Source organism: Brachyistius frenatus, unplaced genomic scaffold (assembly GCF_029030835.1).
Source record: "Brachyistius frenatus isolate BFR_SWC_R1_liver_20210118 unplaced genomic scaffold, ASM2903083v1 Contig_45, whole genome shotgun sequence".
Classification (NCBI taxonomy): Eukaryota; Metazoa; Chordata; class Actinopteri; family Embiotocidae; genus Brachyistius; species Brachyistius frenatus.
In genome coordinates, this window is record NW_027210644.1 from 546,467 (window position 1) to 563,651 (window position 17,185).

At 39.7% G+C, this 17,185-nt stretch overlaps 1 protein-coding gene across 3 annotated transcripts in view; it reads left to right on the plus strand.

The window, feature by feature from the left end:
• Window positions 1–3,916: 3,916 nt before the first annotated feature.
• The window catches only part of iqsec1b (IQ motif and Sec7 domain ArfGEF 1b), a 204,452-nt gene continuing 191,183 nt past the window's right edge, over window positions 3,917–17,185 (plus strand). For all 3 annotated transcript variants that reach the window (XM_069703208.1, XM_069703209.1, XM_069703210.1), the window contains exon 1: window positions 3,917–4,465. In XM_069703208.1, the coding sequence (XP_069559309.1) occupies window positions 4,185–4,465 (281 nt within the window). In that variant the 5' untranslated portion in view covers window positions 3,917–4,184. The remainder of the gene's footprint in view (window positions 4,466–17,185) is intronic.

Sequence of the window (17,185 nt, forward strand, 5' to 3'; positions counted from 1 at the left end):
ATAACAGACACTTCCATGTGTGTTTTCCAATTCACCACCCAGAACAGGTTTAGCTTCATCTGCATCTGTGGGGGAGTATGAGGTGAACAATTCAGCCACTTCAGTGTTTCTCTTTTTTCATTTTGGGGGACATAAGGGATCTAGCATTACAGCTGCTGCTGTCACTGTTACTGTAGCAACCTTTGATACGATAGCCTTTTGTGAGATGAAGCAGAAGATTTGATGTGAGCCAGAGCTTGAGAAAATACTCTCTGGAACATCTGAAAACTGCACACAGCGGGAAACTACATGTGCTTTTTGCCGTGGCCATACAGCTCCAGTACAATAACTATTTCATCATCAGAAAACAGAGAATACCCCGGGTGTCTAAATATAACTTCTGAAAAAGGAGGGGAAAAATCTCCCTTTTCTACAATGCACTCTGGCTCTACTCTCTTCTATGCTTTGAAGATTTCTTCAAGCGAAGAATCACAGAATCTTTTCGGTGAATTATGTACATTATCATTCCTCACTTTTTGTATTGGAGCTGTGGTGCAATGCATCAAAATGGTTGGCAGGTGATGGCAGAGAGGATTTAGCCTGCTGTTCTATTTGTCAATGGACATTGTGAGCAAGCCCGAGCCCTGCTATTCCCAGAGGTATTAATCCCCCATGAATTCTTTGACTTGATAAAATACCTGAAAACCCCTCGATAGTCCGGCACTGACCTAAAAAGTAACTCAAAGTTGTCAAACATCAGCAGTCCCATCAACGGTGACGGTGTAAGTGTTTTGAACACAGCAAACCACTAGAGGGCAATCAGTGTGTGAAAGAACCATCCAGCCAGCTCCAGCATGTGAGTGTCCAGGATAATGACAGGCTTCGTATGTGGTGTGCCACACTGGCTGTTGTTCAATATAAGAACACATCTCAATGGTGCAAAAAGAGAGAGCACAGAAACATGGTTTGAGTTTGAAAACCATTCACAGCAACGCATAAACAATGTGAGGAACAATATTTCTCCTTCTGTCTCTAAATAAAATGGGGAACGTCTAAAAGTGACATGTTGGGCATTTATTCTGTTTTCTTTAAAAGTCTGTCAATTCAGAACTTTTTAAGACAAACAGTTTATACTAGACCCAGTGATGTAGAGGCAATTGGTTTCATCAATATGAGACGAGGGAGTCATAAATAACATACTAACATACAGACAAGCATGATGCCGCTTTGGGAGGAAACAAAAGATGAATGACTGTGTTATGTCATGCACAATGATGTAAAGTGTAGTTAATCCAAGATATATGCAGATTACAGTGACCTGTTCATCGTCATACAGAGAAGTGTGTGGAGAGATTGGTGTTGCATTTAAACTGGATATCTGCAGAAATTCTTTTCCACACTGGAGAGATGATGAATCTGCGACATTACCACTCTAATGGGATGTGTGGAGGAGCAGTACAGATGAGAAGGAGCACTCCTGCGTTGACCACATAGTTGTATTTTTCCTTCTTCAAGTCTGACTGAGGACTTTTGTCCCCCCCCCCTCTCCTCCCACCCCCCACACACACACTTATGCAGGCTATTATTTTCCCTACATTGTCAACTGTCAAAATAAAAGCAAAACTGCCCCCCAAAGACCATGTATGCCATCTCATTTAGTCCTATGAGCTGCACCATACTCCAGTAATTATAGAATTTGCTAGGTAAAATGTGTACCTCTTTGATCTTTGTGTTTTTATGTGGTTATTGCTGTATTTTTAGAGGAAAAACACAGCAATAATAATAATAATTAAAAAAAATATATGTACTCTGGGTGTAGTGAGTGCACATCACTGGTGGGCATCGCCAACTGATTTAAACTCGAGTTGATGTTTAGATTTAATGTTACTCTTTCAGTCATGATCACATACAGAACATTTTACATTTTCAAGATTAAATTACTTATAAAAACCGCAACTAGTTGGAATATCTTTATTACGGTTTAATCTGGATTGCATTTCCAATTAATCACGAAGTCCATGAAGTGCCATGATATAGTGATTCTGATGAGCTTAGAAGTCTTATTGAGGATAACAGTGGTACAGTGTGCCGCAGCTGCTTCCAGTAAAGAAGAGCAGGCTTATGTTTACACGCATGCTCTTCGATGATCTTAAATGCTAATGCTTGGATGGCGGGGCTCACACAGTTGTGCAGGGTATGCAGCAGCATCCAGAATAGCAATTTACTAACCAAAGGTCAGGTGTGTAGGGTATTAGCACCAGGAGACAGTTTGGAAAAAATGCAAAGACAGCTGCTGCACATGCACATGATTGGCTGAAGGCTGGGGAGCCTCAGGGAGGAGACAGGGGCTTTATATGTAACCAAATCATGGCTATACTTTTAATGGCACTGTGGGTACAGTAGCAACATGATGTAGGCACCTTAACCCTGTGAGCCACCAATAAATCTAGCTTTTTCCATTCATGCCCCTGCTTCCCATGGAAAAAAGGTTCAGCTATTTGAAAACATCTTTTTTTTCTAGATTCTAGTTTTCTTCTAATGAGCTCCCTCACTGTAACACCACTAGTCCCTCTGGAAGATTTTTTTTTTTTTAAAGAAATATTTTAATGCAGATGGCAGCTCCAGCCTACCTTTAATTACGTCTAATGTAGCATTAAACAGCTGTGCACACTTATAGGAGAGTTCCTGTGTAAGGTAGTAAAAGAGAGTGAAAGGACTGATCTGCCTAAAGCAGTAAAAGGAAATCATAAACAAGAACTGTGTACTTCATAATATGAAGACTATTCTGTAAAGTATGCAACAACATGCAGTGCCTCCAAATTATTTCAGGTATTAAAGCTGAATAAAACATTAATTTACATTACAAATTGGTCAAATAACGTTGTAATCTTAAATACTTTGGTCACAGTGATGAGCAAACTAAGAATTATAACCTGAGTCTGCAGCTGAGGGGAACTTTCGTTTCACCCATTGTTTTGATTCCAGAGCCCGACAATTCACTGTTTTGGTACAGTCTGTCGTCAGCCTCTGTTCCAGTAGCAAGCAGCAACAGGCAACTGCTTTTAGAGAAAAATCTCTGATAACCCCATTGTACAGCACACAAAAGCACAGGCAAAATGACTCACTAACCCGGTGAAGTTAGCCAGTCATCCATTAGCAGCTAAAGAGTCAGCTCCTCTGTCAGGAGTTGGAGAAGATCAAACCAGAATTAAGGTGATTATAGATGGACTAACATTCATCAGGTGGGCTTTAATGCCTTTAAATTAATGCCAATGTTGCTTGGTGTCTGCTGGATGTTAGCGCAATGGCTGCCATTTGTATAAAGTGATCATATTGTCACTGTGTCTTGTTCTGCTGCCACCAAAAACAAACAAAAAACAAAAACAAAAACAAACAAAAAATACCCGTAGTGCTTACATGATGGATATTCTTAAATTCATTGCTTGGCATAAGGGGGGGGGGGCAGTCCATTTGTGGCCCCAAGCTTCAAAGCAGGTTATTCCAGCCATGCTTGAAAGATGCTGTAGCAAGCATTATTAAATCATAACATGTTACAGTTTTGACAAAAGGGTTTTTAAAACGATTGCTCCTAACGTCTAAGTCTTAAATCACATTAGTCACAACTTTTTGTTTATGTGTAACTGTTTGCATGCTGGTTCATGCTTTTACAAACAACGACGTCAACAGCGACGCACGAACGGCCACTGCTGTCCGGGGCAGTGCGAGTCATTTGGTGCGGCAAAAACTCTGCCTACCTGTTGAGTAAGAAACACGTGCAAACGCAAACTTCGGATGGGTGTGTTTTCCCTTCACGTTTAGTGAGTGAGAGAGTTGAACAGTGCCGGAGCGCTGGGCCGCCAGTATGGGAAGGGTTAAACAGTTTTCCCATGAACGGAGCGGCTGGTTGGAGGTTAGTTAGGCTGTTGCGGTGCAGAGCTCGTGGACGCGGCGGCGGCGGCGTACAGCAAAGCAGCGCACCAGCCAACTTCACAGCAGAGCTGCCACTACTACACAACAAAACTAGCGATGTCGGAGCGAAGGAGGATCTCCGGATTAGACTGCGCTCAGTCTTACTACTACTGAGCGTTAGTGTGTGTGTGTGTGTGCGCGCGCGCGCGCGCGTGTGTGTGTGTGTGTGTGTGCGCGCGGGTGTATGTGTGAAAGAAGGAGAGGGCTGCTTCTCTGTTTCTGTGGATATCGCCTTCATGGACGGGCAACGGGGCTTTTACGAGATGGAGAACCCAACAGAGAACCCCAGCAAGGCGGCGGAGTACCTAAAGGAGCTGAATAAAATCATCGAGACCCAGCAGGGGCTGCTGGAGAAGCAAAGGGTCCGGATTGAAGAGCTGGAGCTCCAGGTGACGGATCTTTGCAAGGAAAACGCCTGTCTGAAAGACCAGCACCAACGGCACCTGGCCACCTGCAGACTCCAGCAGGGCAACCATTCCACCCTTGGGGCCATCAAGGAAAATGTCTTGCAGGAAAAGTAAGTTATCCGTCAGTCGGTTCCCCCTTGGTTTGGCTGAACAAGGCGCTGTCAAAGTTCACATTCCTCCTTTGTGTCACCAGATTGTTTGTTCTGTGGCTGGAGGGATCTCCGTGTCAAGTGGCTGTGTTGATCTGTCATCTCCGTCAGCAACCAAACTAAATTTCCGCTTTTCCGCCACTTTGTCAAGGATCAGCTCTTTAATTGTCCGTATAATTTGTAAATTGTCAGACATTATTTAAGCCTAACACAGGCAACGCAAGCTCTGCACGCGTATTGCGTAATAGATCCCGCTCGGCGCACTGCACGATATGGAACACTATGAAGATTATATTCTGTAGAGAGAAAAAAAACAATTATCTGATCATCGTGGCAAAAACCCGGACCAGTGGATGTGACTTTATTTGTATTACGGTAGTGGAGGAAATCGCGAGCTGTCTGTTGTTGGTTAACAGAAAACACGTTTACGCATCTTTTTGCCCTGCGATTAGTTGGGTTCCACCTCAGGCGAGTGGTCATCTATTGTGCATGGCAGGTATTTCCTGAAGACATTGGAGGGCAATAATGATGTGTTTTACGATTAATGTGTGCCGCGTCGACTTTGACTTATTTTCCTCACCACGGTGGGCGGCTTTTAATTTGAAACGACGTAGTGGCGTTGGAAGGCAGCCCAGTGGCACTATCAGGAATGATTCAGAAATATTCCATTAAAGCTGCCAAAACATGTCAGGTTAGCCCCTTAATAGATGGAAGTACCCATGGAGGCTATGATCGTTTTAGAAAGGAATGCAGTTATTTTTCATTGCACTGATTCTTCATTCTGGTGTTGTGTAATGTTTTATGGACACAAGTAAGCAGGTTTAAAGCGGCTTAACACTCTCAGGTCAACACTTACCATTGTGCAAATTACGTTACCGATTTTTCACAAAACATAAGAACTCTTTTGGATGTTTAAAATTGCACAGCAATTTATCCATGTGGGGTGGGCCATGTGTATCACGTATGAGTAGACCTCCATGCATGCCTGATGCTTACTCTGCAATATTAATCAAAATCCTCCTTTTACCAAATGTTCTCTAATTTTGCTTTATATAAATACTTGTTTCTAGTCAACCTGGTGTAGCTATCTACCATAAAAGTGGCTTCTGTAACTCTATGGGTCATGCAAACTGTGCACTTGCCAGGGAGAGATTTATGAAAATGGGGACTCAAGCAAAAAAACGACAACAAACAACAAACAAATTTTTGTAGGGCAAGCAGCTTTCCAAATACATTTTTTTGCATGAATCGTTACAAACACTTTGGAACACTTGTCTCGTACCAACGCAGAAAAAGAAAGTAAGGATCTGCATCCACGACAACTGTAAGAGACTCCTGCTAGTTCATGTTTTGTGCGAGCCACCTTTTTTTTTCCTGAATCTCTACAATGCAGGTAGTGAATGCAACGTGAACACAACCCATAAACCCACAATAGCCACATTTAAAATAATGAGATAGTGAGATAATCCACTCTTGGTTGGAATAAACAGAAATTATTTTAGAATGAAAAGTGTGGCGTCAGATTTATGTTGTATTGGAAACCCCATTAAACATGCTCAGAAGCAAATTTCAAATGCACAGATTCTAAAGCAGCAATGTGGAGGGTTTAGTGGCATCTAGTGGCAAGGTCGAAGATTGCAACTAACTGAACACCCCTCACCTCACCCTTCCCTTCCAAGGGTGTAGGACAATATAAGAAGACCGTGAAACTTATTATACTCCATTTCTGCCAATAGGTACCCTAAATTCTACACACTGGTCCTTCAACTGTATCGCGTATCATATAAGTTCGCATGCACAATTTCAACAACCAGAAGTTGTACAGGCAGCTGTGAGAAAGAAAACATAGGGGGAGGCAAACAATGGCACCTGCATTTACAAATCTAAGAGGCAAGCGCGCAAAGCAGTCCCCAATGTGTAAAGGACACAAGTGCTCTCAAACGTTCACTCTGCTCTCACAGTAATGTTTGCGCAAATCCAGCGTTTGACAATTTAGGGGCGGAAACCAAGTAAGGCAGTGGCCGTCATATGTTTGCTTATATTTCAGATGGCCAATGTCATTTACTAAGATATCCAAAGCTATGTTCATTTCTGTGTGTAACATCCATATTGAGTATTTGCTTCTCCTGAAATCGGGTTGCATGCCATTGGCTCAGTCGAGAACAACCCTCTTTCAAGTAGAGTGTCAGAAAATTCTCATGTCAGAGTTGAATCAAATAATGTCAGAAAATAATTAAAAACACCTGTCAGAATTTCTCAGAACCCAATCTGATTTCTTTGAACTCCTAATTTTTTAGGACCATAATCTTTTGTATGGAACAGGCTCCAAAAAGCTGCATCCTACATTTCTGTTTATTCAACCAGAGAAGACCTTCAGTTAGACCATCCAAACCTCCAGAACGACCTTTTCTTTTAAACAACTCGAGTTAATAATACAGGCTTCCTGTCAAAAAGTTGAAGTTTCCAACCAAAACCTGAGACTGCCTTGGTGGCATCATTATGCCATCAGCAGGGTTAATTATTCAAATTTAACCTCATGTGTAAAAATGATTACCCAATCGTAGAAATCATACTTTAATAAACAGGAAATTGAAGATAGCTATGAAACCATCCTGCCTTGCACTGTCTCTGAATACAGATTGTAGCGTCTCCAGCAATAAATAATTAGTTTACAGTTCACCAGATAGTTTGATGATCCCAGCACAAGTTCAGACCACACCAGTTACACAAAATGTAGGTGTCCTCAGGAAAACTGCATCGGCAGCAATAATCTGGTTCTGTTTGTTTGTACCGAGTGCGATACTGTAAGGGCTGTTTTAACCTATGATATCATTACCATATTTGCTCGCTCATCGATTGTACGCGACTATAAATAGTTGTAAGTGCGGAGCAATGGATGGGAGCAGTCTCTCAAGGTTTTTCCCTCCTTGTGTGGCCTTGTAGCACCTGAGCGGGAAATATTTGAATTTGAATTCTTGGGGGAAATGTGGTTAAAAATCAACCGTTACACAACGATTTCTACACGCACATGCATGCACACAAATAGACACATGCGCACGCACACAGCTGAGAGGGAGTCCTGTCCCTTGTGCTCTGTCAACAGTTGGGCCACGTCAGCAGTTCTGTTGTGCTGACCGCAGCCAGCATACAGTCCTGGCCTTGGATGGAGGGCCAATGGGGGAGCTCTGTTTCTACCAGGCCCTCTGACACACACAATTACACACACACACACACACACACACACACACACACACACACACACACACACACACACACACACACACACACACACACACACACACACACAGAGTATAATGTTAACATATCACCACGGTGCAGGAAGGGTCACCCTGTTACTCCAGGTAATCAGTGAAGTGAGAGAAAGGAGGCTGCTCAGAGATCTAAGAAGCCTCAGAGTCTGTTTCTGGTTTGATAGTGTGAGCATGTTGTTCCCCTCACAGTCTGCTTCATGAGCTAATCCACTGTGGTAGTGCTGCTAGTCTGTCTTTACTCTGTACTTTATTTGGCTGTTAAAGTTCACAACTGAAACAAACTCAAGCAGCTCTTATCGCAGTCAGATGGTATGTGTGTTGGTAGATACAGTGGAGTATAAACAATTCCTTTCGTGTTTGAGATTACTGAAGTGCATGCTGCACCTACGTGCTTTTAGGGTGACTTGGATCAGTGAAATTAAAGGACAGCATTTCATGTTGGTAGGCAGGGCCATTTCAACGTGCAAGAGGCTCTGCTTTTGGGCTTCTATAGACCCCACCCTTATCTATCCTCACACCCTCCATGTACTCTGTATTGACCTTGTTGCATCCAATTTCCCAATAGTATCTCTTGGTCAATGTCAACAAATCCCACTGAAAGACCAAAACCAAATGTGTTTGTTCACATGACTTCCCCTGCTGTTGCTCTCAGGCCCGAGGCCGTTTGTTCCAGCTGTAGATGTAAAACTTCAAGGACAAGTTATAAATGTAAAGTTCTGTTTTCAAAAGAGATTCATTGCTTTCCCCAAACAACTGTAGTTTTCAGCCAACATTAGACAGGAGGGAACATTTTTGGGACTATTTCTTACTGTGGATTAAGACACGTTTAGATTATTTACGGAAACAGATGATGTTTGTGGGTTTGAGTCGTTGATGTGTTTTTTGTAAGTTTTTGGAAAACCATATTGCTTAATGACATTGAAGAATATGAGGTGTTGGTAGGACAGGAGAAAAAAGAAAAAAACAAGACATTTGAAAACACCCTCTTGGACTGTCAATGTTTTTGACATTTTACAGACTGGGCGATCAATTTAAAAAAAAAAAAAAAAAAAGTCAGCAAATTAATTGATAATAAAATTAGTTTAAGTTGCAGCCCCTACAATTATCTTAAATAGAATGATTGCCAAAAAAAACATTGGAAACATTAACACAAACAGGAGGAAACAGTGTTTTTGCTGGGGGCTAGTTTTTAGCTTTAAACTGATACACATGTATCAACATGTAAGTCAGTGATGTAATAGTTTTTTATTTGTTTTTAATAGTTTTGGACAACGATGGAACTTGAGGGCAAAGAGGAATCAGATATTTCAAACTTGGATGCACAGACCAAATGTGGTAAAAGGATGACATCATTTGGTTTCAGGTTGTGGTATTTGCTGGAAAGAAACTTTACAAAACACAATTTTCTTCCTCAAAAAGGGACTATAAAAAACATTTTTGGTGTTATTCACTTTCTGTTTTACCTCCAATTGAATCTGTTGTAGTTAATCAGACTAAACTGCATGACTTTTTAGTCGATTGAAAGCAAATTAACCGGCAGCTATGCGATTATTTGCTTGTAATTCTTCAAACAAAAATTTTGAGATTGGGATTGTTGTTTGAATTAAACAAGACATCTGAAAACATCATCCTGGGCTCTGGGAAACTGGTGGAAATGTTGTCATTACTTTTTGACAATTTAAGATTTAGGGATAACAGTAAAAAAAATATGAATTGTTGCCCCTTCATTTTAAAGATTGTGCTTCTTGACCAAATAGACCAGTGTGGTGTTTTCACATCCAAGTTCACTGAATATATGAGTCCCTAAGGAATCATTTTCAGATGTTGCATCCGAATGGAAGTCCACTTTGGGTTAATTTGAATCCTATTAAAGTAGCCTTTAACAATTTGGTATTGACCACCATATGTGCAGAAAATCTACCACTGCTGCAACTACATTTAGAAAAAAAACACTTAACTGCAACTTAATCACACCACCCCCAATGGCCCGTGATTGATCGGTCCTTAAAGCGAACAGGGTTTTTTAGGCTACAATCACAGTGAAGGATGGAAATTGTGCTCAATAGTCTGGAGGAACCAGACTACCACTTGACTTTAATGTCACTGTGATTTCAGATTGAAGCCCAAATAATAGAAAAATGGACTTAATCCAAAATTATTCCAATGGCTCTGTGGCCAGTGGGGCCAGGGAACTCTGCTTGAGGGAACTGTATTATATTAAAGCTCGCTTTACTTCTTTAAATCCAAGTTCATTAATCCATGTGAGGTTTCTTTATGACACCTGTGGTAGTGTCTGTGTGTGTGTGTGTGTGTGTGTGTGTGTGTGTGTGTGTGTGTGTGTGTGTGTGTGTGTGTGTGTGTGTGTGTGTGTGTGTGTGTGTGTGTGTGTGTGTGTGTGTATGTGTGTCTGTATGTGTGTGTGTGTGTATATATATATATATAAATATATGTGTATATATATATGTGCTTTCTATATAAGAAAGATATATGTTCTTTTTGCATTATAGACACATTGTTGTGCAGCATGCTCCCCTTGGGGCAATTAATGCCCTATTGAATAAGCTAAACTCAGGCAACAAAGAACAAACCTCTGTATGTCCTTCATCCATTTTAAAGAGCTGTTCTTCTGAGAGTGTTTATTTCAGTCTTGGATTCAAGGCTTCATCAGTTCAGGGTGTTCACATGTGAGTGTGCAGTGCTGCAGGAAATATCAGCTCACTGGTCAGTAGCTCATGATGCACAGTGAATCAGGAGTCAAACAAGTGAACAGTGCCAGAGGACATATGAAAATTCGTCAGTAATATAACAAAGTTTTGACTCTTTGAGTAAGCACATATGCCACAATTGCTGTGGGAAAGATGTGAAATATGCACTATTCGTGATACATTTAAAAGCCAAAGCAGAAATGCATTTCACAGCGAGAACAGTGTACATTTTAAACCCTGAGGGTGGTCTCGACAGGCTGCCATTTGAATGCAGAACATGAGGAAAATAAATAAACTTTCAAAACGAGAACACATTTTGGAATGAAATATTCATGGAAGGTGTTTGTGAGGTAATATAAGTCTGATACCTTGTATGATTCTGTCATTGTTTATTCACAATATGTAAAATCCTTTGTACTTCACTGTGCTTGCTGTTCCTGTATTTTTGCTATTTTGTAAAGTTACAAAAGAGAGTGAAAACTGCACATCAGAGGGTGCAAAATGTGGTCATTTATCACTCAATCTCGACAGCCATAGGAAGGCAGGTGCCAATGAGAAAATTTATGTATTTCCAAACCCAAAGTGAAGAGATAAACTCTTATTTGGTGAGCACAGACTGTTCCACAAACTTCTCGATTGCATTTTATCAAAGCTGAGAGACTATTTCCCCTAATATATCAAACCTTTTTCTACGATGTTGCTCTGAATTTTCCCCCTGATGAGAGATCATGGTATGAGATTGAAAAGTTAATTAACCTCCAAATTAACAGAAGTCAATTTTTCACTCAAAATGACTTCATTGTCAGTTTTAATGTCAATCTGATAGGATTTCCAATTAAAAACATATTTTCTTTGGTAATGACAATAATCAAGCTGTGTCATGTCATGTTATCTTGCAGTGACTGCTGGTCTTATACCTCCATATTAGTCGTTCACGTTATGAATGAAGATGTTTTTCCCCGCAGTATAGCCCTTTTAAATATGTTATTCTGCAGCTGAGATGTGCACAGTGGCGCAAGGTTTTGCAAGTGTGTTTGTGTGTAGTTAGTCGATATCAGACATGAACATTACTTCACATTACCATTACCCTGCCACCAAACATTCCCTTCTGAGAAAACAAGTTTTTTGCTGGACCATAACAGCAGTGACAGCTCTTAAAGGTCCCATACTTTACATATTTCTAGGGTTTTATTTGCAGTCTTGATATCCATTAGAAGATATTTAGTGGTTCCTTAACGGAATTAATACTCAATGTTTTACTCCCCTAAAAAGTTGTACAGTGTGCTTTGTTGAGGGTGATCATATGAAATGAGCGTAAGTTTGTGACATCACAAACTTACACAAGCCCAAACAGCTTGTCCAAAAGGCAAAGTTGCTAAAGATGGGTTTTGTGCATTTCTTTGTGGACTGAGCATTTCAATACTTTCAGCGTATTTCTATGGCACCACCTACATCTACTTTATTATCAAAAAATAAATAGTAATATGAATTTATACAAATTGGGACCTTTAACACAAAATCTTTCTGAGTGAGTGAGTGAGTGAGTGAGTGACCAATATGTATTGTCAGTATGTGACAGCCCTGTTGAACCAATATTAAAAGTAACTGCTAACGGCTGTATGCTATTTATATTTTATCCTGATATACCACTAGTCACCACATGTAGTACCATACAACACATTAAATACATTATGCATTTGATAGTATACAGTAAAGTTCTATGGTTGTACAGACATTGCACCACTTTTTCATAAACTTTTTTGCTGATAGTTAGCAGAAAGATGATTGGAGTCGAACTGTCCCTGCAGACGCTTTAATAATCCATATTCAAATTTAAATAAGTTGTGACTATTTCTTTGAAATATAATATTGGATCCTGCTGAGAGATCTGTGTCGAGTTTTACTTATCAATAATCTTGTGGCAGTGCTGAGACACTGAATATTGTTCCGTGGAGCAGAACAGTACAAATGAGATTTTCTTGAAGTTTTGCCAAGAAACCAAGAATGCCAAGGCTGAGACACAAATTTAAAGACACCCTGAGTGTTCATTGCAAAGATAATTATTTTATTTATTTTTACATTTATACATTTTTACATTTGTATACCATACAAATAGTGTCTCACCAAACAATCTTATTGATTCCAATCATAAAACACCCGTAAAGTTATTTTTGAAGGTTTAGAAACCTGCATTTTATTTCAGCTTTGCCTTCTTCGTCATTAGTGTGTTTCTGCCTTTGACAGCACTTTAGCACCAAAAAAAACTGTGACTTGACCAGTTAGCAGATTTCTCACATGGCTGTTGTCAAAGATCTGTTATAAACTGTTGTGAGTTTGTTGTAATATTGTATGAATAGTATATAACCTTTTAAAGCCATTTGTATAGAATTTGATATATCAGTTTCTAAGACCTCTGTCAATATGATCAATGCTTTTCTGGAAAACCTCATGTATACAATCGGCCACATGCCTTTGGCCCCCTGGTGCATTATCTGTGCACTGCAAGCAGTAGCGAGCTTTAGCTTGCCAAATCCAAAATGGCTTTCAGCATGTGGTGATTTGCAAGTTTTGGCAGGGAAATCTTTGGGAAAGTTGTAAGAGTAACATTTCTATTTTTACTAATATTTTTATATGAGTATACACTGTATTGGGGGAACATTTTTACACCTTATTGTACAATAAAGCTGTTTTGAAAATGTGCTTATCAAATATGATGCAACAGGTCTTTAAGGTAATGTATCTGCAAATCCCATACTTGTCATTGAATTGCATCTCATAATGCAATCTGCCTTATACCTACCACAATCACATTGCAGGAAACTTGGTGAGCAGTGATGAGGAAGGATGAGGCAGACTTTAGAGATTAAACTGTTTAGGAAGAAAAAACAAAACAATTTTACAAACATGTTCTAAATGTTCCAAATCCATTAAGCAGCATTGGTTTGTCTTTCTAAAATAAATTTGACTATGGTCAATAAATTAGTGTAAATAATTGATGTATTAAATGTGATACAAAAAAAAAAATCATAAATGCAAATGATGCTGATTTCTTTTCTTTTTTTGTATTTTGTTAAAAGGTCCAATGAACAGTTCAATTAAAAAACTTTTGTTTTTACAATGATTTGCTGGTTCAGGCTTTATACATGACGTGTTTGACTGCATTCACTCAGTCTGTGCTGAGACAGAAAGAAAACTGAACTTAGTTACAAAGCAGACTCCAGATTGTCCACATCTCCCCATCCTTCTGCAGGCTCATATCTTACATTTTATATTCATGCTTTACTTTTAAATTGCAAAACGTAGAGCTGTTACTTATGGTAACTGTCATTATAGATACAGTTGTATTGTCTAGAAGCTGTCAGAAACTTGTGAGTAATGATCTTGGCTTCATATGAAGCCATAGACTGTACTGTATATGCTAACGATCAGATCTTGTGGACATGCTCCTACTCTTGCATAGGGGGCATTTGTCAGGCTGAAATGAGGGATTTTACAACATGTTTGTACACTTGAGAGTTCTGTGAATCCAATTTGAGTAAGAAAACCTCACAGAAAATAGTTTAGGTTGTATGCCTCGGCCAACCAGTCAAGTTGCAGTTTATACCCATTATTAAATAGATTTGAGTCTGTTAAGATTTGTTGTTCTTGTTCTGCTGTGTGTCCACTGTGCTCGTGTGTAAAGTCAGTGAGATAAAGACAATTTGAGTAAAATAGTCTGCACGTGTTTACATGCTTGGCCAATAAAGATGATTCTGGTAGAACACAAAGTTGTCGCCAGGACAGTAGACAATGCTTCAGATATGGATGTTGTGCAAAGAAACTACGAATTCTGAAAAGTGGATGCTTCACACACATTGTCAACCCAAAGGCACATAATATCAGTACAATCACTAGTTTCAAGGTGGACACCCAAGATTTGAGACCAGTTCAGCATTCAACCAAATGTGAAATATGGTTAAAATCTTCCCCTCTGTTCCTGAGTTATGGTGTTGAATAATGACCAGAAGTTGACCTTTTGACCTTTTGATGACATGTTATCACGTCATGAATAATTTTATGCAAACATTTTGTCATAATTAGTGTTTGAATTCTTGAGTTATGGCCACAAACAATGACCTTTGACCACAAAATTAATCAGTTCTTCCTTTCGTCCACGTGAACATTTGACACATTTTAAGATATTTTCTGTGATATCAGTTCATGAAAATGGGATGGACAGACAACTCGAAAACATAATGTTCAACAACATGTTCTTCCTCGAGGCCAGATGTCTGTAAGGCAGGTGAGGCTGGGAGAAGGATGGGAAATAACTTCAAGTGGGTTAGCTACAGTTACCAAAGTCTCTTTACCACATTATAGATCAACAATTATCAAGATAATTAGACACAACACTGAAATACCTTCATTGTGGTGAAAGGAAAGGAAGAACGTGTCGCATTAGAGACCAAAGCTGATATGTGTATATATCATGTAATATCATATTCCTGTCGATATATATTGAAAAAGTTGCATTTAAAAAGCCTTTCTGCCTGATGATGAATTGTACCACTCTGTATTGCCTGCCTCTGGCATACGTTTTAGAGGACACTATTGATATTCACCCAGACGGTTGACATCAAACTGTGCTCCTCCCGGCACCGTCCACTTGAGAGCAGATGATAACATTTTTCTCAAGGATTTTAACAGGTGTGTAAATGGAGGCCATCTATCAGTGAGCTGAAGCCATTTCTCTTTTAGACTGACTTGACTGCTGCTCATCCATTACATCATAGTGGACCCAAAGGCTCATTGTGGAACAACCTGGAGTTGTAATTTTCACTGGCCTTGTCAGGTATTAGAGAGGAAAGTGTATGTCAATATACATGTAGGTTATACTAAAGCTCCCAATGTTATGATGGATGGAAGCTGGATGTGCCAGCTGGGATTCACTCCATCTGCATCCAGTCTGCAGCTGCAAGGGATACTTTCTGTAAGACAATATATGCACATATAATAAGCACAACACATAAGGAAGTATTTATAATTACTCTCTAGTTCATTACCTTTAGATTACTATCTTATTATACTGTAGATACACTTTGATGTAAAAGAACATACCTCCTCCTCGACCCCCTCTGTCCTTTCTAAATTCTTTATGACCAGGTAAGGTGACAGCAGTAGAAGCAGAGTTAGCATGCAGCCATGTTTCAGACAAACACAACAAAAGAATGAATGTCTTTTTCAGTACAAGGCTGCGTGTATTCATGTCCTCCTAATATTCCTTTCGGTTTGATTCTGGGATCCCATTAGATCTTGGCACCATTTACAGTGTGGACAATATATTTCTTTAACTGTCTAATGGCAGGGTTTAATGATCTTTGTCCAGTCCAGTCCAGTCCAGTACAGTAGACTAGAGTATTATGAGCTGAAGTGCTCATGGTTGATAGTTTATTGGACATCAATGTTAAAGTTGATTTTTTTTTTTCTGGACTGAGAGATTAATCCTGGGCAACACTCACCATCGCTGCCCGTTTCAATTTAGTTTTGTCAAGAAGCATTATGACGTGTCTTTGTGTTGAACATGCAGGGTGTTATCGAAAGTCGGCTCCTGTATGACAGCGCAGCTAGCTCCTGAGGATTTTCAACATTTCCACTAGGATCTTCTGGCTGCCAGCAGCACTCTGCCAGGCTCCCGTTCACTGGCATGATCCTTGCGTAACCTCCCAAGCTTCCAGCAGCCGCTGTCACTTCACTTGTTGATAGGTTTCCTTGTCTCTCCAGCAACAAGCACTTCTTCATATGATCAAAGAGTGATTAGCTTTAAATTGGACAGGGAGGAGGAGTGAAGCCCAGCCAAATATGTTTTATTGTTTTTGGTTTTAAAGTTGTAGAACTGGAGTTTTACTTTTGTGTCAGTTGTGTCAGTTGGAACCGCTGAGGCTGTTTAATTTTTTTTTTTTTAACATATTTTTTATTGTGGATGCAAAAAGGAGGAATAACCCGACTACAGTTTGGCTTGGGAAGTCAATGTAGTCTATTGTGCGGTCACATCAGCCGTAGTGATGGAAAACTGGACCTACCAGTCTTTATCTAAAAAAAAACATCAAACACAATCTGTATTCTTTTAAATAATAATAACAATAATAATAAACTTTTTTCGTATAGCACCTTTCATACAAGAAATGCAGCTCAAAGTGCTTCACAGCAAGATATTTACATGCAGTGTTCCACATATATACAGACACAGAGGAACACCCAAAAATACAGGGAAAAAAAAAATCCCCAAATAAAACAGATAAAATGTGTAAGAAACAGATCAAATGCATAAATTGAATACAAGTAGATCAGAATATACAGTCAAAATAATAAATGAGCAGTATGCATTTCAAAGGCGCGGTAGTTCAAGTGCATGGCAGGTGCAAGAGAGCTTCAAGAGTAACTAACTAGTTAAAGGCTGATGTAAAGAGATATGTTCTGAGCTTTATTTTAAAGGTATTAACTGAGCTAGTTTCCCTGATATATACAAGTAGTGTGTTCCACATCTTTGGAGCGTAGCTGACCAAAGTTGAATCCCCAATTTTCTTTCGGCTGTTGCTGGGAACCTCCAATGGAGCAGCAGCAGATGATCTCAGTGTTCTTGAAGGCTCGTAGTTAACCAGAGTTAGAGATGTAACTCGGTCCGAGCCCATTAAGAGCTTTGTACATGAGGAGGAGGACCTTAAAGT